The sequence below is a fragment of the Tachyglossus aculeatus genome, chromosome 19, assembly GCF_015852505.1.
Source record: "Tachyglossus aculeatus isolate mTacAcu1 chromosome 19, mTacAcu1.pri, whole genome shotgun sequence".
NCBI lineage: Eukaryota > Metazoa > Chordata > Mammalia > Monotremata > Tachyglossidae > Tachyglossus > Tachyglossus aculeatus.
In genome coordinates, this window is record NC_052084.1 from 17,103,290 (window position 1) to 17,121,607 (window position 18,318).

Below are 18,318 nucleotides of genomic sequence, written 5' to 3' on the forward strand. Positions count from 1 at the left end.
CATTATTATTATTATTATTTGGAGTCAGAGGTCATGGGTTCAAATCCGGCTCTGCCAATTGTCAGCTGTGTGACTTTGGGCAAGTCATTTAACTTCTCTGTGCCTCAGTTACCTCAACTGTAAAATGGTGATTAAAACTGTGAGCCCCCCGTGGGACAACCTGATCACCTTGTAACCTCCCCAGGTCTTAGAACAGTGCTTTGCACATAGTAAGCGCTTAACAAATACCATCACCATTATTATTCTTATTATTCTTATTATTATTATTAAGCATTTGACCCTTACCCCATAGCACTTCTATCCACATCTATAATTTATTTTACTGTCTCCCGCTGGAGAGGGCATGCTCTTGGTGGACAAGAAACATGTCTACCAACTTTTCCGTACTGTACTCTCCCAAGCGCTTAGTGTAGCGCTCTGCCCACAGTAAATGCTCAATAAATACCACTGATTAAACCCAGCACTTAAACAGTGCTAGTCACACAGTAAGTGCTTAACAAATACAATTATCAATTATTTATCATCTACCATTCTCATGAACTAACTAAAGAAACAAGAGGCTTGAGGAAGTCAGGATACGCCTGATTCCGGTGACTCTTAGGGGGTTAAAAGCCCATTGCCTTTATGCTACTTCTTTTGTTCTTCTAATACATCGCTTATTTATTAATTTGTAAGGCACTTACTGCGATGGCACCGAACTGCTGAAGTACAAAAATTAAAAAACACATAAATTATTCAAAGCCAACAACCACAGGAGGCAAAAGAGAAGGAGAAAAAAAAAAGACCACGGCAATTGAAGGCTGGGCTCCCGCCAGTTAATATCGTTAAGGAACAAGTCGACCAGTTCAGGAAAGGAAATCAAACTACTTAACCAAAGACTGGACCATACTGAACCACTCTGACTGGGTTGCAACTTTGCAGGTAGTGATTAAGTTAATCCATGCCACCGGTAAATCCTCTCCCTTATCCCTCTCTAGACCGTAAGCTCACTTTGGGCTGGGAATGTGTCTGCCAACTCGGCTGTATTGTACTCTCCCCAAGGCTTAGTACAGTGCTCTGCACACAGTACAAGATCAATAAACATTCATTTGTTCATTCAACCCTATTTATTGAGAGCTTCCCGGGTGCAGACCACTGTACTAAGTGCTTGGGAGAATAAAATGTAACAATAAACACATTCTCTGCCCGCACGAGTTTACAGTCTAGAGACAAGCTTACGGTCTAGAGGGGGATAAGGGATAATTACTACTGTTTCGATGATCAAAAATATTCTTTGAGGTAATACATAACAATAATAATGATGGCATTTGTTAAGTGCTTACTATGTGCAAGGCACTGTTCTAAGCGCTGGGGAGGTTACAAGGTGATCAGGTTGTCCCACGTGGGGCTCACAGCCTTAATCCCCATTTTACAGATGAGGTAACTGAGGCCCAGAGAAGTGAAGTGACTTGCCCGAAGTCGCACAGCTGACAAGTGGTGGAGCCAAGATTTGAACCCAAGACCTCTGATTCCAAAGCCCGTGCTCTTTCAACTGAGCCACACTGCTTCTCTGTAGGTGAGTGGTTTGGAGAAGTGTTAGCTGATGGGAAGGATACTCGTGGGTTTCAACTGAATAAGTTTTTGGTTTGTTTTTAATGGAATTTGTTTAGCACTTACTTTGTGCTTACTATGTGTTCTAAGCGCTGGAGTACATACAAGGTAATTGGGTTGAAGACAGTCCATGCTTCACATGGGGCTTACAGTCTTTATCCTCATTTTAAAGATGAGGTATAGAAAAGTGAAGTGACTTTCCCCAGGTCATCTAGCAAACGCGTGGTGGAACTGGGATTACAACCCAGGTCCTCCCAACTCCCAGGCCCAAGGTCTATCCACTAGGCCAAGTTCATCATCATCATCAATCGTATTTATTGAGCGCTTACTGTGTGCAGAGCACTGGACTAAGCGCTTGGGAAGTACAAGTTGGCAACATATAGAGACAGTCCCTACCCAACAGTGGGCTCACAGTCTAAAAGGGGGAGACAGGGATGACCCTACGCTGAGGAAAGTCCAATTTTCTCAGTGAGAGTCAAGAGCCAACGGAGAAGCAAGTTCTATCAGCCATCTCTAACATCCAGGAACACTTCTAGAAACCTCCAAGTCCACCGTAATGAGAGCTCTGATGTTACACGCCCTGACTGGATTGCCCTCCAACAAGCGCGTCAAACTTATTCCCCAGCCCAGGCCACAGATACGCTCTACACGTACACGTGGAGTTCACTTTTAAAACCAGGAAAATGACTCTAAAATTATCTGGAAATCCTCAGCAACCATTACCAAAAAGAGCAAAACGTTAGAATGATGACGAACTACTTTCTGCTTCCGTTTCCTGTCCAGTCGATGCTAAGGGGTGGTGCTTCTGCTATGTGGGGGGCGAAGACGAGCCGAGAAGAAAAACAGAGTAGGAAATCGATCCCTCACTACTATTTATTTGGCGCATTCGATGTGCGGAGCACTGAACTAAGCGAGGGAGGGAAGGAGAGAGAGGGATGGAAAGACAGAAGGAGGGAGTTAGACGTCGAGAGGCAGAGAACCAGAAAGACATCTACAGATGGTAAGGCAGAGACTCAGTGAGAGCTAGACATAGAGTTCAAAGATGAAATAGGTAATTGGTGAGGGATTCATCGTGGTAACTGCCTGAACCAAAAAACACATGCTTGACTGGCAAGCGGATATGGACAAATAAGTCTTTCTTAGGCCGTGAGTTTACGGTGTAGATGAGCACTGTTACTTCAAAGCATCAGATCCAAACTCAAACCGCCCACCACTGATTAAAGCCTGATGCACCTGTGGAAGTCAATTCTCTCCGCCCCTCCACTAAGGAGGAGAGAACAACAGAAAAAGCCTTTTGAATTCCCACAAGAGACGCCCAAAATTTGCCTCGGGGCTGAGTCGATGGATGAAACGAGACTTACTTGCAGGCGACTTTGGTTCTGTCTGCCACCATGGTCCACTGCTGCTGATTGGTAGAAACCTCGATGTAGTAGCTGTAACTCCGCTCATCGCAGTCCCAAAGCAGTAACCTGCATGGATAGGATGGCAGGAGAATGCATCGATCAATCAGTTGCATTTTGGGGGACACTTACAATGTGCAGAGCACTGCAGTACGTGCTTCAGAATGATAATAATAATAATGGTATTTATTAAGCACTTACTATGTGCAAAGCACTGTTCTAAGCGCTGGGGAGGTTACAAGGTGCCCAGGTTGTCCCACTGGGGGCTCACGGTCTTCATCCCCATTTTGCAGATGAGGGACCTGAGGCACAGAGAAGTTAAGTGACTTGCCCAAAGTCACACAGCTGACAATTTGTGGGGCCGGGATTTGAACCCATGACCTCTGACTCCAAAGCCCGGGCTCTTTCCACTGAGCCACGCTGCTTCTCTTTATTTAAGCCTTCAATGTTGAACCAGGCTAAGGCAAACATCTCTCTGGTTGGTTTGACTTTAAACTTAAGCCCTCCAGAAAAAACGGTTCATTCTTTTCCTGTCGAGATGGACTTTGTTCCGTTACGAGGTAACTAGGAAAAAAAAACCCCAACCCATTTCCCTCCACTCCTTTCCCTGCCTAAATGATCATTTTCCTCCTCTACTCCTCCTGAAATGACTCGTAAGTATTTCCGTCTTAATTGAGGCAGGGGTGTTTACTCAGATAATAATTCCAGCACTTCGCCTGATCTTAAACAGGCAGGCCGGGCCTCTAGAATAGATGCCAAAGAAGAATTCCTTCAACACCGACGCAAACGCGAAACCGAACATGGCTTCAAACGGGCCTGGATACGGGGGAACACGGAAGCTGGCTGACTGTGAGCCCACTGTTGGGTAGGGACCGTCTCTATATGCTGCCAACTTGTACTTCCCAAGCGCTTAGTACAGTGCTCTGCACACAGTAAGCGCTCAATAAATACGATTGATGATGATGGCTGGCCAAGACCGAGATGTAGATGAGATTTGCATTAGGCAGAGGCCACGATCCACCCCGCCTAACGATGGCTGCTTGCAACGGACGGCAGCCTAAAAGCTGCTTCTCTTCCAATTTCTCTCCTCATTGTGGAGTTTTCTTTAATGGCGGTGAACTGTCGGGGGCTTTTTTAAAATTGATTAGCAGATGTGATTTTGCTTACATCTAACAGAAATGCTCTGGCTGCTTGCATACCATTGATTTAACAGGGGTCCCGTTTTCAGCAACTAATTGCTCGCCTTGCTGTTGTTTTTGATACAAAATTCAATAGCAACTGTGTTCCCAAAACTTCTGCATTGGGCCACTGGAGTCAGAAGTGACTGGAGGCAAACCCAGTGGACTGAATTTTGCCTGCCTTAAAATAATTGCGCTCTCATCAGCCTGTGAAGGAAGTTTCTAAACTGTCACATTCTAATTGGAAAGTCTGCATTATGCATGCGATGACAAACTATGTTGTGCTGAACGGGATTTTTTTTTATTTTTTATTTTTTTTTTATTCCTGACTGCCATTCTTAAGGGATTAATCCTGTGCAAAAACACCTAGCGTCCCTGGCTTATTCACCAACCTGGTGCCTTTTCGTCTAGAGGAGAATAACTGTTTTGTGCTCCTTCTGTCATGAACCTCCGCTGGAGATCGGGAGCTGAGGCAGAGGCGGCTTGGGTTGATTTCCAGGCGAAAACCTTTGATCCGCCATCGAGTCACTCAAAACCACTGGAAACACTCCACCTTTGGAGAGCCCGCACCACCAAGGTGGTTTCCGTTTAAGAATTTCAGCGTTCTTTGGAGACGACTAGCTCAATTTGCTCACACGAGTAGGGGAGATGGCAAATTTCATTCCGCTTCGCAAATGAAAGAAATGAGGTTAACGGGGTCTACTTGGACTGCGAAAGAGATCTAAGACTGGGAGCCCCATGTGGGACAGGGACCGGGTCTGACCTGATTATCATGTGTATTGACCTCACCTCGATGGGTAATGGCGCTTAATAATGATAATAATGATAAAAATAATAGCAATTACAGTACATTTTAAGGTATTTGTTAACCGCTTCCTATCTGCCCAGCACTGTTTTAAGCAATGGGGTAGATATAAGGATCAGGTTGGCTCACAGTCATAATCCCCATTTTACAGATGAGGTAACTGAGACACAGAAAAGTTAAGTCACACAGCTGATGTGGCAGAGCCAGGATTGGAACCCATGACCTCTGACACCCAAGCCTGGGCTCTTTCCACTAAGCCACACTGCTTCTCCATACAACTGTTTGATTCACTGTGACCCCAGGCTGAGGAGGGTGTGAAAGGGTGGGACAGAAAAGCCAAAAAAAAAAAAGCGAAGAGGGGCAGGAAAGGAGCCTAGGCAAAATAGTTTTCCGAAACCCTGCTTTCTCCTCCAGTTTTCAAGGTGAAGCTGTCCAACTCACCCTTCCTTAGGCAAAAACTCAGCAACAAAATTATTGGGAAACTCATTGATCTGGTTATAGTCTAAAAGATAACAAAGCCTCATTATGCTACAGACCAGTGCTGCACTGTTAGACAAAGTGTGTTTTTAAGAATCTCATCCTGAAGCTTTACATTTTATATCAGAAATTCCTTTCTCAACAAGGCAATATTTCTTACTTTTCACACCCTCCTTGGTTGTGAGGTGTAGTGTTATGACAAAATGATTCTGGTCTTTGGCATTATAAAACAAGGCTTCTAGAAAAGAGACGGAGATGACCTGTCTTGGGGCTACACGAGGGGAATTTATTCAGTTTGTCCTGGAACCCAACTCCTTTACTATTCATTCACTCGAAAGTTAATCATTGGCCATCCAGGGTCGTGAGTTTTTGTTTTGATGATGATGGCATTTATTAAGCGCTTACTATGTGCAAAGCACCGTTCTAAGCACTGGGGAGGTTACAAGGTGATCACGTTGTCCCACGGGGGGCTCAGAGTCTTAACCCCATTTTACAGATGAGGGAACTGAGGCCCAGAGCAGTGAAGTGACTTACCCAAAGTCACACAGCTGACAATGGGCAGAGCCGGGATTTGAACCCATGATCTCTGACTCCAAAGCCCGGGCTCTTCCCACTGAGCCACGCTGCTTATGCGAAGCTACAGGGGGCTGTGGGAGATTTGTGAAGAATGACGTATAAGGAGATTAATGCAGTACTCCAAAGAGGAGTAATCATAAGGATGGTATTTGTTAAGCGTTTACTATGTGCCGCACACTGTACTAAGGGGAGTAATTAAGAGCTTGTACCAAAGAGCTACTTGTAATGAAAAGCTCAGAGATATTCACTCTAGTCTTTGTGGTGATGGCAAAACCGAGTTGTGAATTTAAGGTGGGAGTGGGGTGGAGGGCAAAGGGAAAAAGGAATTAAACTCTAGCAGTCTTTGTCACCTGAGGAATGACATTTCCCAAAAGTCGCTGTAAATGAGATGCAATCCCTCTAGACTGTCAGCTTGTTGTAAGCAGGGAATGTTTCTGTTTATTGTCATATTGTACTAGCCCAAGCGCTTAGTATGGTGCTTTGCACACAGTAAGTGCTCAGTAAATACGAGTGAACTGAACTGAATCAGTAAACCAGGAAGTTTTCAATTTTGGCAGCAGGGCTTTCTACTGCTTCTGCTTGCTTGCTGATCTAAGCACTGCCAAACACGTGGAATGAATCCATCATATTTTTAAGTGCCTAGAGTGTGCATAGCACTGTACTAAGCGCTTGGACTGAGGAGACAAGAACACTGCCTTCAAGGACCTGTAAGCTCATTATGGGCAGGGATCGTGCCTGCTTATTCTCTTGTGTTGTACTCGCACGCTCATATACCATTGATTGACTTCCCTTTTAATTCAAGGTCCTATGTCTTGATTTCTTTTAAGCTTTGGACATTATTAGCCATACTGATGAGTGATTTACACACATATAATCAACGATTTCTCTTCTTTCTCTTTTTTAGGTTTCTATGAGAATGGCATTTGTGTACGTACCTGAATAGTCCACTATTTCCCCAATTTAATTTAATGTCTCCCAGGGTAGACTGTGTAGTTCTTCTAGGAAGGAATTGTGCCTATCAACTTTATTCGTATTGTACATTTATTTTTGGTATTTGTTAAGCACTTATTCTGTGCCAGGCATGGTTCTAAGAGTTGGGGTACATACCAGTTAATCAGGTTGGGCAGAGAACATTTCCCACATGGGGCTCACAGTCTTAATCCCCATTTTAGAGATGAGGTAACTGAGGCCCAGGGAAGTAAAGTGACTTGCCCAGTGTCACACAACAGACAAATGGCAGAGCGGGGATTAGAACCCAGGTCCTTGCCCTAATCACTAGGCCATGCTGCTTCTGTTTTCTACTCCAGCACTTTGCCCCAGAAGGTGGTTAAAAAAATGCCATTACTATTACCATCATTATTATTATCATTGCTGTTAAAACTACTGATTTACAAGGGAACATACTTTGAATCCTCTTCCCCCAACTTCTGTCCTCTCCATTTGGCTAACATCCACATCATAGCTGACTCAACATTTCCAAATCCCATTCACTGTTCCTCTAGACTGAAAGATCTTTATGGGCAGGGGACATTTCTTCCAATTTTATTGTATTGTCCTCTCCCAACCACATATTACAGTGCTCTGCACAGAGTAAATGCTCAATCAATACCATTGACTGGTTGATCCTCTCTCCTGCGAGCTCTTTGTCGGCAGGGAACGTCTCAACCGTGTTAGACTGTAATAATAATAATGATGGTATTTGTTAAGCGCTTACTATGTGCAAAGCACGGTTCAAATTCTCCCAAGTGCTCAATAGAGTGCTCTGCACACAGTAAGTGCTCAATAAATAGCATTGGTTAATTGACTGACTGGGAGAGCAGTAGTATCTCCAGTCCCTCCAACCTGAGAAAGGAGCTGGAGAGCTCAACCGGGTTGGGGGAAGAATATTTTCCCTTCAGACATCTCTCTTGCTGTGGCTATCGTCCCAAGAAAAGTAGGGTCCTTTGGGTAAATGTGTGAATCCCTGAGAATGCACAGAGGTAGCTGGGAAGTGCTTAATCAATCAATCGTATTTCTTGAGCGCTTACTATGTGCAGAGCACTGTACTAAGCGCTTGGGAAGTACAAATTGGCAACACATAGAGACAGTCCCTACCCAACAGTGGGCTCACAGTCTAAAAGGGGGAGACAGAGAACAGAACCAAACATACCAACAAAATAAAATAAATAGGATAGAAATGTACAAGTAAAATAAATAAATAAATAAATAAATAGAGTAATAAATATGTACAACCATATATACATATATACAGGTGTTAAGTGTTGAAGGGTGGAACAACATCTAGACTGTAAGTTCACTGTAGGCAGGGAGCGCATTAACTGACTCTGTTGCATTGTATTCTCCCGAAAGCTTTGTACAGTGCTCTGCTCATAGTAACGCGCTCGATAACTACCCCTGACTGAATGACTGTGCCAATACCTGCCATTTAATCAATCCCAGATTTGGTTCATCATCTGCCTTTGTTCCCCCGTTCCTTGCTCTAATCTCCAACGTCTTGGGCTTCCAGACAACATCTGTAAAGTTCTTGGCACTGCTTGGACATTCCTAATCCTTCGTCCCATCATAATCAGACTTTTCAACCACACTTCAAAAAGCGTATACTTTTTTTCATCTTCTGCTCTCATTTACTCTAACTCCTCCATCTGTTCTTTTATCCTACTTACTTGTTCCTTTTCCAGCATGACCGACTCTAGTATTCATTCCAAGAAACTCCGAGGCCCTTGAAGATGTTCCCCACCCAATCTATTAAAGGATTTTATTGCCCTTCAATTACTTCGAAAATATTTTTTTCCACTAAAGATTTCTATTGCTAAAGAGGAAAACACAAAAAAAACCCAAAAGCTTTTGCATCAAGGAATTTAAACTAAGATTTAACCAACTACATTTAGATGATGTTTAAGTCTGAGTTATTTGTCCTTAAATTGTAATGCTCTGTACGACTATCTGCTGCTACTCAGAGAAAGAACACAGCAATAATGGTAATGATAATAAGACTAATTCCTAACAAAGTGAGAATCCCTAGCTATGATGAGTACTTTAATACAACATGGCATGCATCAATATATTTAATTGTGAGCTCAATCTTTTGAAGGTGAGGAAAAAAAGGAGGAGCAAGCATTTGTGAATTTTTTTTTTTCAGGGATGGAAAAAAGTTGTTAATTGTGATTTTCAACGGGAATCTTTTGATCACTCGGACGCAGTGAGGCTGCCCTGATTCGGGTCGTCAAAGCTCAGCTCTGTCATTTTAATTCAAACGCTTCCAGAAGAACATCACTAGACTTTCACTTTTCCAACGGCTAAGCAGAAGTAATTAAACAAAACCGGGCCGGTTTCAAGGCTAAAAGCAAAATGGACAGTTGTCTCTTTTATCCAGAACTACCTGATGTTGTTGTTCTTGGTGGCCCTGGAGCCAAAAGGGAGTGATCCCTTTAGTTAGGACAACTTCCCTTGCCTCCGTCTAAAACGTGAATGAAGGCTGAGGGTTACAGCTCATCAAAATTCCCTGAGGAGGCGAAAAAGCTTCCTTCCCCCTTCCCCATTTGGTTGAAGGATTGTCAGCCCTGAGAAAAACACTCCCTCTTTGGAATTCATCCTGCCTCTTTAGACCTAGCCAACCGGGGGACCTACATGAATATTTACTAGCGCACGCTGGGCAACGGAGGTCTCTTCCCATGCCCTGAACCCTCACCCTTCAGTGTGGATTCCAGGCATGCTACCAGGGTAAACTCTGGGAGGGGAAACATGATTTTGCTGAGCTACATGTCTGATGGTTAGAAGGTGGATATGGGAGCGCAGAAGGCAGAGATGAAAGAAATCCCACGGACCCAGATCTCGGACGATGCTCCGGCCTGGCTTTCTAAATTGGACTAAAATGCCCAATTAGGTGTCGCTAAATCTGGATTGTTAGTAAATGAGGATTTGCCCAGAGCTACTTGGGTTATCTAGCTCAACCCCGTCTTATCGACTCCCATACGCCTGCGCCATGCCCCAACATGCTGGAAGCCGGAGAGTGAGCTGGGACCGTTCTAGATAACCTACAGTTCTAGGTAAGCATCCTTCCTGGCTCACAAACCCGTAACCTTGGCGTTCTCCTCGAATCCTCTCTCTCAATCAACCCGCACATTCGATCTGTCACCAAATGCTGGCAGGTCCACCTTCACGACATTGCTAAAATCTGCCCTCTCCTCTCCATCCAAACTGCCACCCTGTTAATCCCAGCCCTTACCCTATCCCACCTTGATTACTGGATGAACCTCCCGGCTGACCTCCTGCCTCTCCCCACTCCAGGCCGTTCTTCACTCTGCTGCCTGGCTCAGTTTTCTACGAAAACGTTCAGCCCGTGTTTCCCCACTTCTCAAAGAACATCCTGTGGTTGCTTGTCCACCTCCACATTAAACAGAAGTACCTTATATCGGCTTTAAAGCCCTCAATCAACTTGCCCCCTCCTACCTTACCTCGCTGCTCTCCTACAAGCCAGTCCTCATAACGCTCCTCTAATGCCAATCTACTCACTGTACCTCATCTCATCTAACTCGCTGCTTACCTCTCATCCTCTGCCGCTGACCTGAAACACCCCCCCCTTCATATCCAACAATTACTCCCTCCACCTTCAGAGTCTTCCCGAAGGCCTTCCCTGACTAAGCCCTCATTTCCTCTTCTCCCATGCCCTTCTATGTCATCCTTATTCCCTTTATTCACCTCTCCCTCAGCCCCACAGTACTTATGCGCCCATGCATAACGTACTTATTCATATTAAGAGCTGTCTCCCCCTCGAAACTGTAGGCTTGTTGTGGACAGGGAACGTATCTGCCAACTCTGTTAAACTATATTCTCCCAAAAGTTTAATACCGTGCTCTGCACAAAGTAACTGCTCAATGAATACGATTGACTGATTACACTTTCCACTCTTCTGGACAACATCTGTGTTCTGGATTGTACCGACAAAGTTCGGTCTTTGTGCTTGTGGTGCCTGCCCTGATCATTATCTGACCAGCCTTTCAATCAATCAATCGGTCAATGGTATGTCTTGAGCACATACTGTGTGCTGAACACTGTGCTAAGCACTTGGGGATCCTTCTCAGAGCCAAAGGTGGGGGAGGAAGAAAGCTTCTTTAATCCAAAACCCAAAGACAATCCAACTTTCCCACTCTCCGGTGATAAGGGATGGCAAATGGCATTTGGTAAGGGGTTTCATTGGAGGTGAATCCCCGCTTCAAGAGAGTAAAGCTACAGGGGTGTTTGCTAAAACGGCTGGTTATCGAAATCAGAGAGTCCCTTTCTTTCTCAGTGCTTAGTACAGTGCTCTATGCACAATAAGCGCTTAGCAATCATATTTACCGAGCACTTACTGTGCGCCAGAGACCTGTACAAAGTGCTTGTACACGATAAGTACAAAATAGTAAGAGCAATATAACAGAGTTGGTAGACGCGCTCCCTTCCTGCAATGGACATTCAACCTAAAGGGATACTCCTACTTTCTAAATTTTGAAGGATGGAGGGGATTGCCCATGGATTTTTTTTTTTTTGGCGGGGGGCGACAGAGGTATTTGTTAAGAGCTTACTACTTGCCAGACACTGTACTGTACACTGGAGTAGAAACGACCTAATCAGGCTGGACACGGCCTACGTTCCTTGTGGGGCTCACAGTCTTAATCCCCATTTTACAGATGGGGCAACTGAGGCCCCTGACAAGTGAAGTGACTGGCCCAAGGTCAGGCAGCAGACAAGTATCAAAGCTGGGATTAGAACCCAAGTCCATCAGACTCTCATGCCCAGGCTCTTTCTACTGGGTCACACTCTTTATCTGTGGCAGTGATCACACAGAAAGCACTTAACACCCTAATTATTATTATGGGGACAATCCTGTTGACCTTCCTACTTTTCAGGAATTAAGTGAATTCTCCTTATTCTGCATCTGACACAAATACAGGGAACCACTTAGGTACAGCCCCAAAGCTAGACGGTAACTAGTCATCTGTGAGACGTACTCTTCTTTTGCGGACCATGGGGGAACCTAGAGTATTTACAACTAAAGCGCCCAAACTCTTGTGAAATGCACTCAAGGCTACACCCTCTACATTGAGTTCCAGCCACATGCTGACTTTGTCGCAGTTGCTCTTTCTTTGCTCTTCGTGATAGCTTTGTTCATTTACTGGACTGAGAATACTTGAAGCAACCTACCAATTAAAATGACAGAAATGTCACCCACTGACTAAATGGGTCACTCTTTACTAGTCCTTATGAGAAAACTGAACACATGTAAGTTTCTTCAGAGGGCCAGCAACGGAGGATGCAGTGGGTGAACAATTTCCAGGCGAAGTACAGAACAAGAAATAGAAAGATAAAACTGAGCCTTCGGCCTCTACCTTCGACTGCCCCTCCAAGCGGACTTCCACCGCCTGCTCGCCAAGAGTCTGAGATGAGGTCTAAAACTATAATTTTGGAAGAAGTCCTCAAATACAAAAACTACACACTGTGGATCCTTTTTGGTTGAACTCGAAACAAACTGATGCCAAATCTCGAGCAAAAAGGTCATGTGGCTGGGCTAATGTTTGTAACCAAACAAGAATTTTTCCATTAAAGTCTTCTGCTATATTTTATGATGATTAGGCATCAGATTCCCCAATCATTCATGGGAGATAAATTGATGAAATGTGCAGGAAATCACACATTCAACAAAACACAAAATTTCAGGCCTTTAACCTTTTCTGCTTTTCCAATGCAGAGTGGAATTCCACCAACCCTTCTGTATTTTGAGCACACAATTTAGTTGCCATAGCAATATTTTCTAATCTTGAAATACTTCTATAATTGAATCCTCTGAAGAATCAGTTCCCTACAAAACACTTCTTTCCTATTTTAAGGCTTCAGAATTACTGGCCAAAGAGTGCTTTTACTCTTCAAAATATGCTGAAACAATGAATTGCTGATTAGATTTTCCATTCAAAATGCTACTGGAGACAGAGCTTTGTGATCTGCAGTTGATACAAAGAGAATGTGGGACTGATCGCCTCAGAGATAAATTACACCTGGTTAATGAATTAATGGAGGAGTCTTTGGTTTGGGATTCTGAGGAATGATTCGTCTGCCTGATAGTACATTTTGTAATGCATCCCTCTTACGGCTGCAATTTCTATTAAAATCATGGGCCACCTCAATCTGAATTACAGGAACCATATTTATCCAGATGTTTGTGACAGTCAGAATGGAAGTCCCACGGGAAAGGTGAAATGAACTTCCCGTACTTTTTCGATCGAGCCGAATATCAGCCATTCAATTCTCCCCATCCGGGCCTCTAAACCCATTCCTTCTCATCATATGAAAGCACTCACATCCACTTCTCTCCCCTCTGTCAGTCATCTTCGACAACTCTTTTTCTGATGGCTCCCTCCCCTCTGCCCTTTTTTTTGTTTTTTGCTTTGTTAAGTGCTTACTAAGTACCAGGCGCTGTACTAAGTGCTGGAATAGATAGAAGTTAATCAGCTTGGACACAGTCCGTGCCCGCCATGGAACGCACAGTCTTACAGACACACTCGCATCTCCCTTATCCTCACAAAAACCTTCTCTGGATCCAACTTTACTTTCCAGGTATCTCCTCGTTTTCCTCCTCCTACTCTTGGGAGGAGGGGAAGCAGCATGGCCTAGTGGATAGAGCCCGGGCCTGGGAATCAGAAGGTCGAGGGTTCTAATCCCGGCTCCGCCACTTGTCTGCTGTGTTACCTTGGACAAGTCACTTCACTCCTCTGGGCCTCACTGACCTCATCTGTATAATGGGGACTGAGACTGTGGGCGCCACAGGGGGCAGGGACTGGGTCCAAACCAATTTGCTTGCATCCACTGCAGTGCTTAGTACAGTGCCTGTACTAAGTACAGTACTAAACAAATATCATAATTATTATTATTATTATTACTGCCCAAGCTCCTCCTGCAACTCCCTTCATGACCCACTACAAAGCAAAGTTGCTCGCTCAGAACTAACCAATGGGCTCCATAGTATCCTTGACCTCTTGGTTATCTTGGACTCCTGGAAACACACTCTAACCGGTTTTCCAGACAGAGATCTTCCCTGGTTCTCTCATTCTTACCTCTCTGCGTGATCCTTCTCAGGCTCTCTTTGCTTCCCAACCTCTCACTGGGGGGTGTCCCTCAGGACCCCCTTCTTTTCTCAGTAGACGTTCACTCTCACGGCTTCAACTGCCACCTCAATCGATTGATCAATGGTATTTATTGAGCACTTCCTGAAGGCAAGCAACTGTACAGTAAAACAGCGTTGGCAGACCCGTTCCCTGCCTATAGTGAGCTTAGAGTCTAGAGGGATGACTCCCAAATCTATCTTGCTACCCTTAATCTTTTACAGTTACGAGGACTGGGGATAATAGAGAGAAAGGAAATGCTCCGCTAAGCCAAAGTCTCGATAGTAGCCAATTCCTTCAGCATCCTCCACCAGTCCCCTCTCCTTTCCATGCTCAACTCTAAAGCAAAGCTTTCGCTAGAGCTGAGAGAATGGAGCCAAATGGATTCCACTGACTCCCTCGGTTAAAACAGTGGAATGGCAAACCGGGGATCGATCGGTCGAGTGGAGAAGGAGAAACGGCAAGAGTCCCGGATTCACAAGCCCACTAAAATCAAAAGCTGCATGCTTGTGAGAGAAGCTCTTGCAACCTCTGTCCATGCCCCTTCCTTCCTCTCCCCCTCGCCCCCCTCTCCATCCCCCCATCTTACCTCCTTCCCTTCCCCACAGCACCTGTATATATGTATATATGGTTGTACATATTTATTACTCTATTTATTTATTTATTTATTTATTTATTTTACTTGTACATTTCTATCCTATTTATTTTATTTTGTTGGTATGTTTGGTTCTGTTCTCTGTCTCCCCCTTTTAGACTGTGAGCCCACTGTTGGGTAGGGACTGTCTCTATGTGTTGCCAATTTGTACTTCCCAAGCGCGTAGTACAGTGCTCTGCACATAGTATGCGCTCAATAAATACGATTGATTGATTGATTGATTGATTGAAATATGGTAGATGATAATAATAATAATGATGGCATTTATTAAGCGCTTACTATGTGCAAAGCACTGTTTTAAGCTGGCCCTTTCCAATTCAGGTGAGCATTGCTCAGACTTTACCGGTTCACAGGAGAAAGGGCCATTCTCCTCAATAAATCTTATTGCGTGCTTACTGTGTTCAGAACACTTTACTAAACGCTTGGAAGAATACAATATGACAATATTCCCTTCCCACAGCAGTGAGCTTACAGTCTAGAGGGGGAGGCAGACATCGATATGAATAGATAAATTACGGACAGGACATAAATGCTGTGGGGCTGAGGGCTGAAGAAAGGGAGTAAGTCAGGGTGACGCAGAAGGGAGTGGGAGAAGAGGAAATTACGAAGGCCTCTTGGAGGGGATGTGCCCTCCACGCCCTAGCAGGACCTAACTTGGCACTGTTGGGCCATTTTGGAGACGTAAAAGTCACCGTATACAACAAGCATGAGACCTGACCTCCCTTGCAGCGTGGCCATTCTGAGACAAATTAACTTTTATAAATAGTACAAGATTTTTTTCCTTTTGCAAAGTGAAGATGACTCTATCCCCATAGACCAAAAGGGTTCTTAATAAACCGAAAACATATACTCTGCAGCAAATTCCTCTGTCCTAACGTTGCTGTGTTCACATAACGGTTCCTTCTCAGAGACTCAAAATGCTTTAAAATCATTAACTCCTTAACCCTCATAATGCCCCCGGACAGAGAGATGGTTTATTTGGCTGCTTCAGATCTTCACGTTTCTATCTTTGGATGGCCTACTCATTCACAATTAGGTTTATAGTCAACATTATGCTTATTTTACTTACAGCACTGCACATATCAATTACAGGACCATCATTTTCAAGCTATTACCAAAATAGCTACCATAACGGACTATTTTACAATTAGGATTTCAAGCAATATATTGGCTGAAAAAAGTCTCGCTGATAGGAGTGCTTAATGCAGAACATATTTGATTTCTTGCACGAACCTGAAACATTTAAAAAGACATCATGATTAGCCAGAGGAATGATCATATACCTCCTTTAAAGTGCCGGAGGAAGTCTCAACAGAAGAAAAAAAAAACCAGATACATCTCTTCTGCATCTTCTTGCATTGTCGGGACACAGCTGACTTTGATTACTGAATATCCTAAAGCTTTTAAAATGACCTGAAAATGATGTATAAATTTGGGAAGCAGCATGGCCTAATAGGATAAAGCACGGGCCAGAGGACCTGCGTCCTAATCCTGGCTCCACCGCTTGCCTGCTGGGTGACCTTGGGCAAGTCACTTAACCCCTCTGTGCCTCAGTTACCTCAGCTGTAAAGTGGGGATTAAGACTGTGAGCCCCCGTGGGACAACCTGATCACCTTGTAACCTCTCCAGCGCTTAGAACAGTGCTGTGCACATAGTAAGCACTTAATAAATGCTATTATTATTATTATTACTCCAACCAATGCTAAGAACAGGGCTTGACACATAGTAAACACTTAACAAGTAGCATATATATATATATATATGTATATATATATGTGTGCTATAATACTAATAATAATGGTATTTGTTAAGCACTTACTATGTGCAACGCACAGTTCTAAGCGCTGGGAAAGTTACAAGGTGATGGGTAGTAAACACTTAACAAGTAGCATATAGATTATATATATATATGTGTGCTATAATAATAATAATAATGGTATTTGTTAAGCACTTACTATGTGCAACGCACTGTTCTAAGTGCTGGGAAAGTTACGAGGTGATGGGTTGTCCCACGGGGGGCGCTCACAGTTTTAATTCCCATTTTACAGATGAGGTAACAGGCACAGAGAAGTTAAGTGACCTGCCCAAAGTCACACAGCTGACAGTTGGCAGAGCCGGGATTTGAACCCCTGACCTCTGACTCAAAAGCCCAGGCTCTTTCCACTGAGCCATGCTGTCTCTCTTTCTCTCTCTCTCTCTCTATATATATATACACACATAAAGGTAATGACTTCTCAATCACTTAGCTTTAAGATATATTCCACACTATTTATTTCCCTTTCCCCTAAGGAAAACATCAGACATTTGGTAGAGCGTATGAAATGGCCAGCTTAGAACAGTGCTTGGCACAGAGTAAGTGCTTAACAAATACCATCATTATTATATGCAAAACCATTACTGCCCCAAGATATGGACTGAAATTCTCCTACCTTTGGAAGAATAATAGTCTTGGGGAAAACCAAGAGGAGCAATAGTTGTGTGTGCATTCTACTCAGTTGAGGCCCCTGGGCTACACGCTCACTGTGGGCAGGGAACGAGTCTACCAACAGCACTCTGCCAAGTGCTTAGTACAGCGCTCTGCACACAGTAAGCGCTCAATAAATATGACCGACTGATTGCGGGGCATAATCGTCCCCCGCACCCCCTCCAAAGTGGAGGATGAACCCCATCTCAGTCCAAGGGCCCTGAAAGTCGGGTGAAACGGAGCCAAGAATCGGGGTCCACGCAGCCGTCACCATCAGAACTAGAGGTTAATTCTGAGGCATCCTCACTGACATCAAATTCCTTCAAATGGCGAAGAACGGATATTTTAATGGCGGCAGAAAGCTGGAAGTTGGGGGGTGGGGGTAGGGGAGGGAGGGAGGGACAGAGGGAGAGAAAACGAACAAACAGTAAGACGTTTAAAGGATCTAGAGAAGAGGGGAATGAGAGGGTTCCAGGAGCTGGATCACGGTTCCCTGCCAGAATATCATCATCAATCGTATTTATTGAGCGCTTACTATGTGCAGAGCACTGTACTAAGCGCTTGGGAAGTACAAATTGGCAACATATAGAGACAGTCCCTACCCAACAGTGGGCTCACAGTCTAAAAGATGTTGGTATGGTAACAATAAGGCTGCTGTTAGGCCTAGGGAATACTTGCTAATATTGGGATTCAGATGTTTTCAAGGAGTAATACATGTATATATATATATGTATATATGTTTGTACATTTTTATTTCTCTATTCATTTATTTTATTGTATATATGTTTGTACATATTTATTTCTCTATTTATTTATTTAACTTGTACATATCTATTCTATTTATTTTATTTTCTTGGTATGTTTGGTTTTGCTCTCTGTCTCCCCCTTTTAGACTGTAAGCCCACTATTGGGTAGGGACTGTCTCTGTATGTTGCCAACTTGGACTTCCCAAGCGCTTAGGACAGTGCTCTGCACACAGTAAGCGCTCAATAAATACGATTGATGATGAGTATTCTCTGCAAAGCGAGCTAAAGACTGGAA

The 18,318-nt window shown here is 44.0% G+C and overlaps 1 protein-coding gene across 3 annotated transcripts in view; it reads right to left on the reverse strand.

The window, feature by feature from the left end:
* Window positions 1-18,318, reverse strand: part of BTBD9 (BTB domain containing 9) — a 295,479-nt gene that overhangs the window by 74,919 nt on the left and 202,242 nt on the right. For all 3 annotated transcript variants that reach the window (XM_038760759.1, XM_038760761.1, XM_038760758.1), the window contains one exon: window positions 2,952-3,059. In XM_038760759.1, coding sequence (XP_038616687.1) covers window positions 2,952-3,059 — 108 coding nt within the window. The remainder of the gene's footprint in view (window positions 1-2,951; window positions 3,060-18,318) is intronic.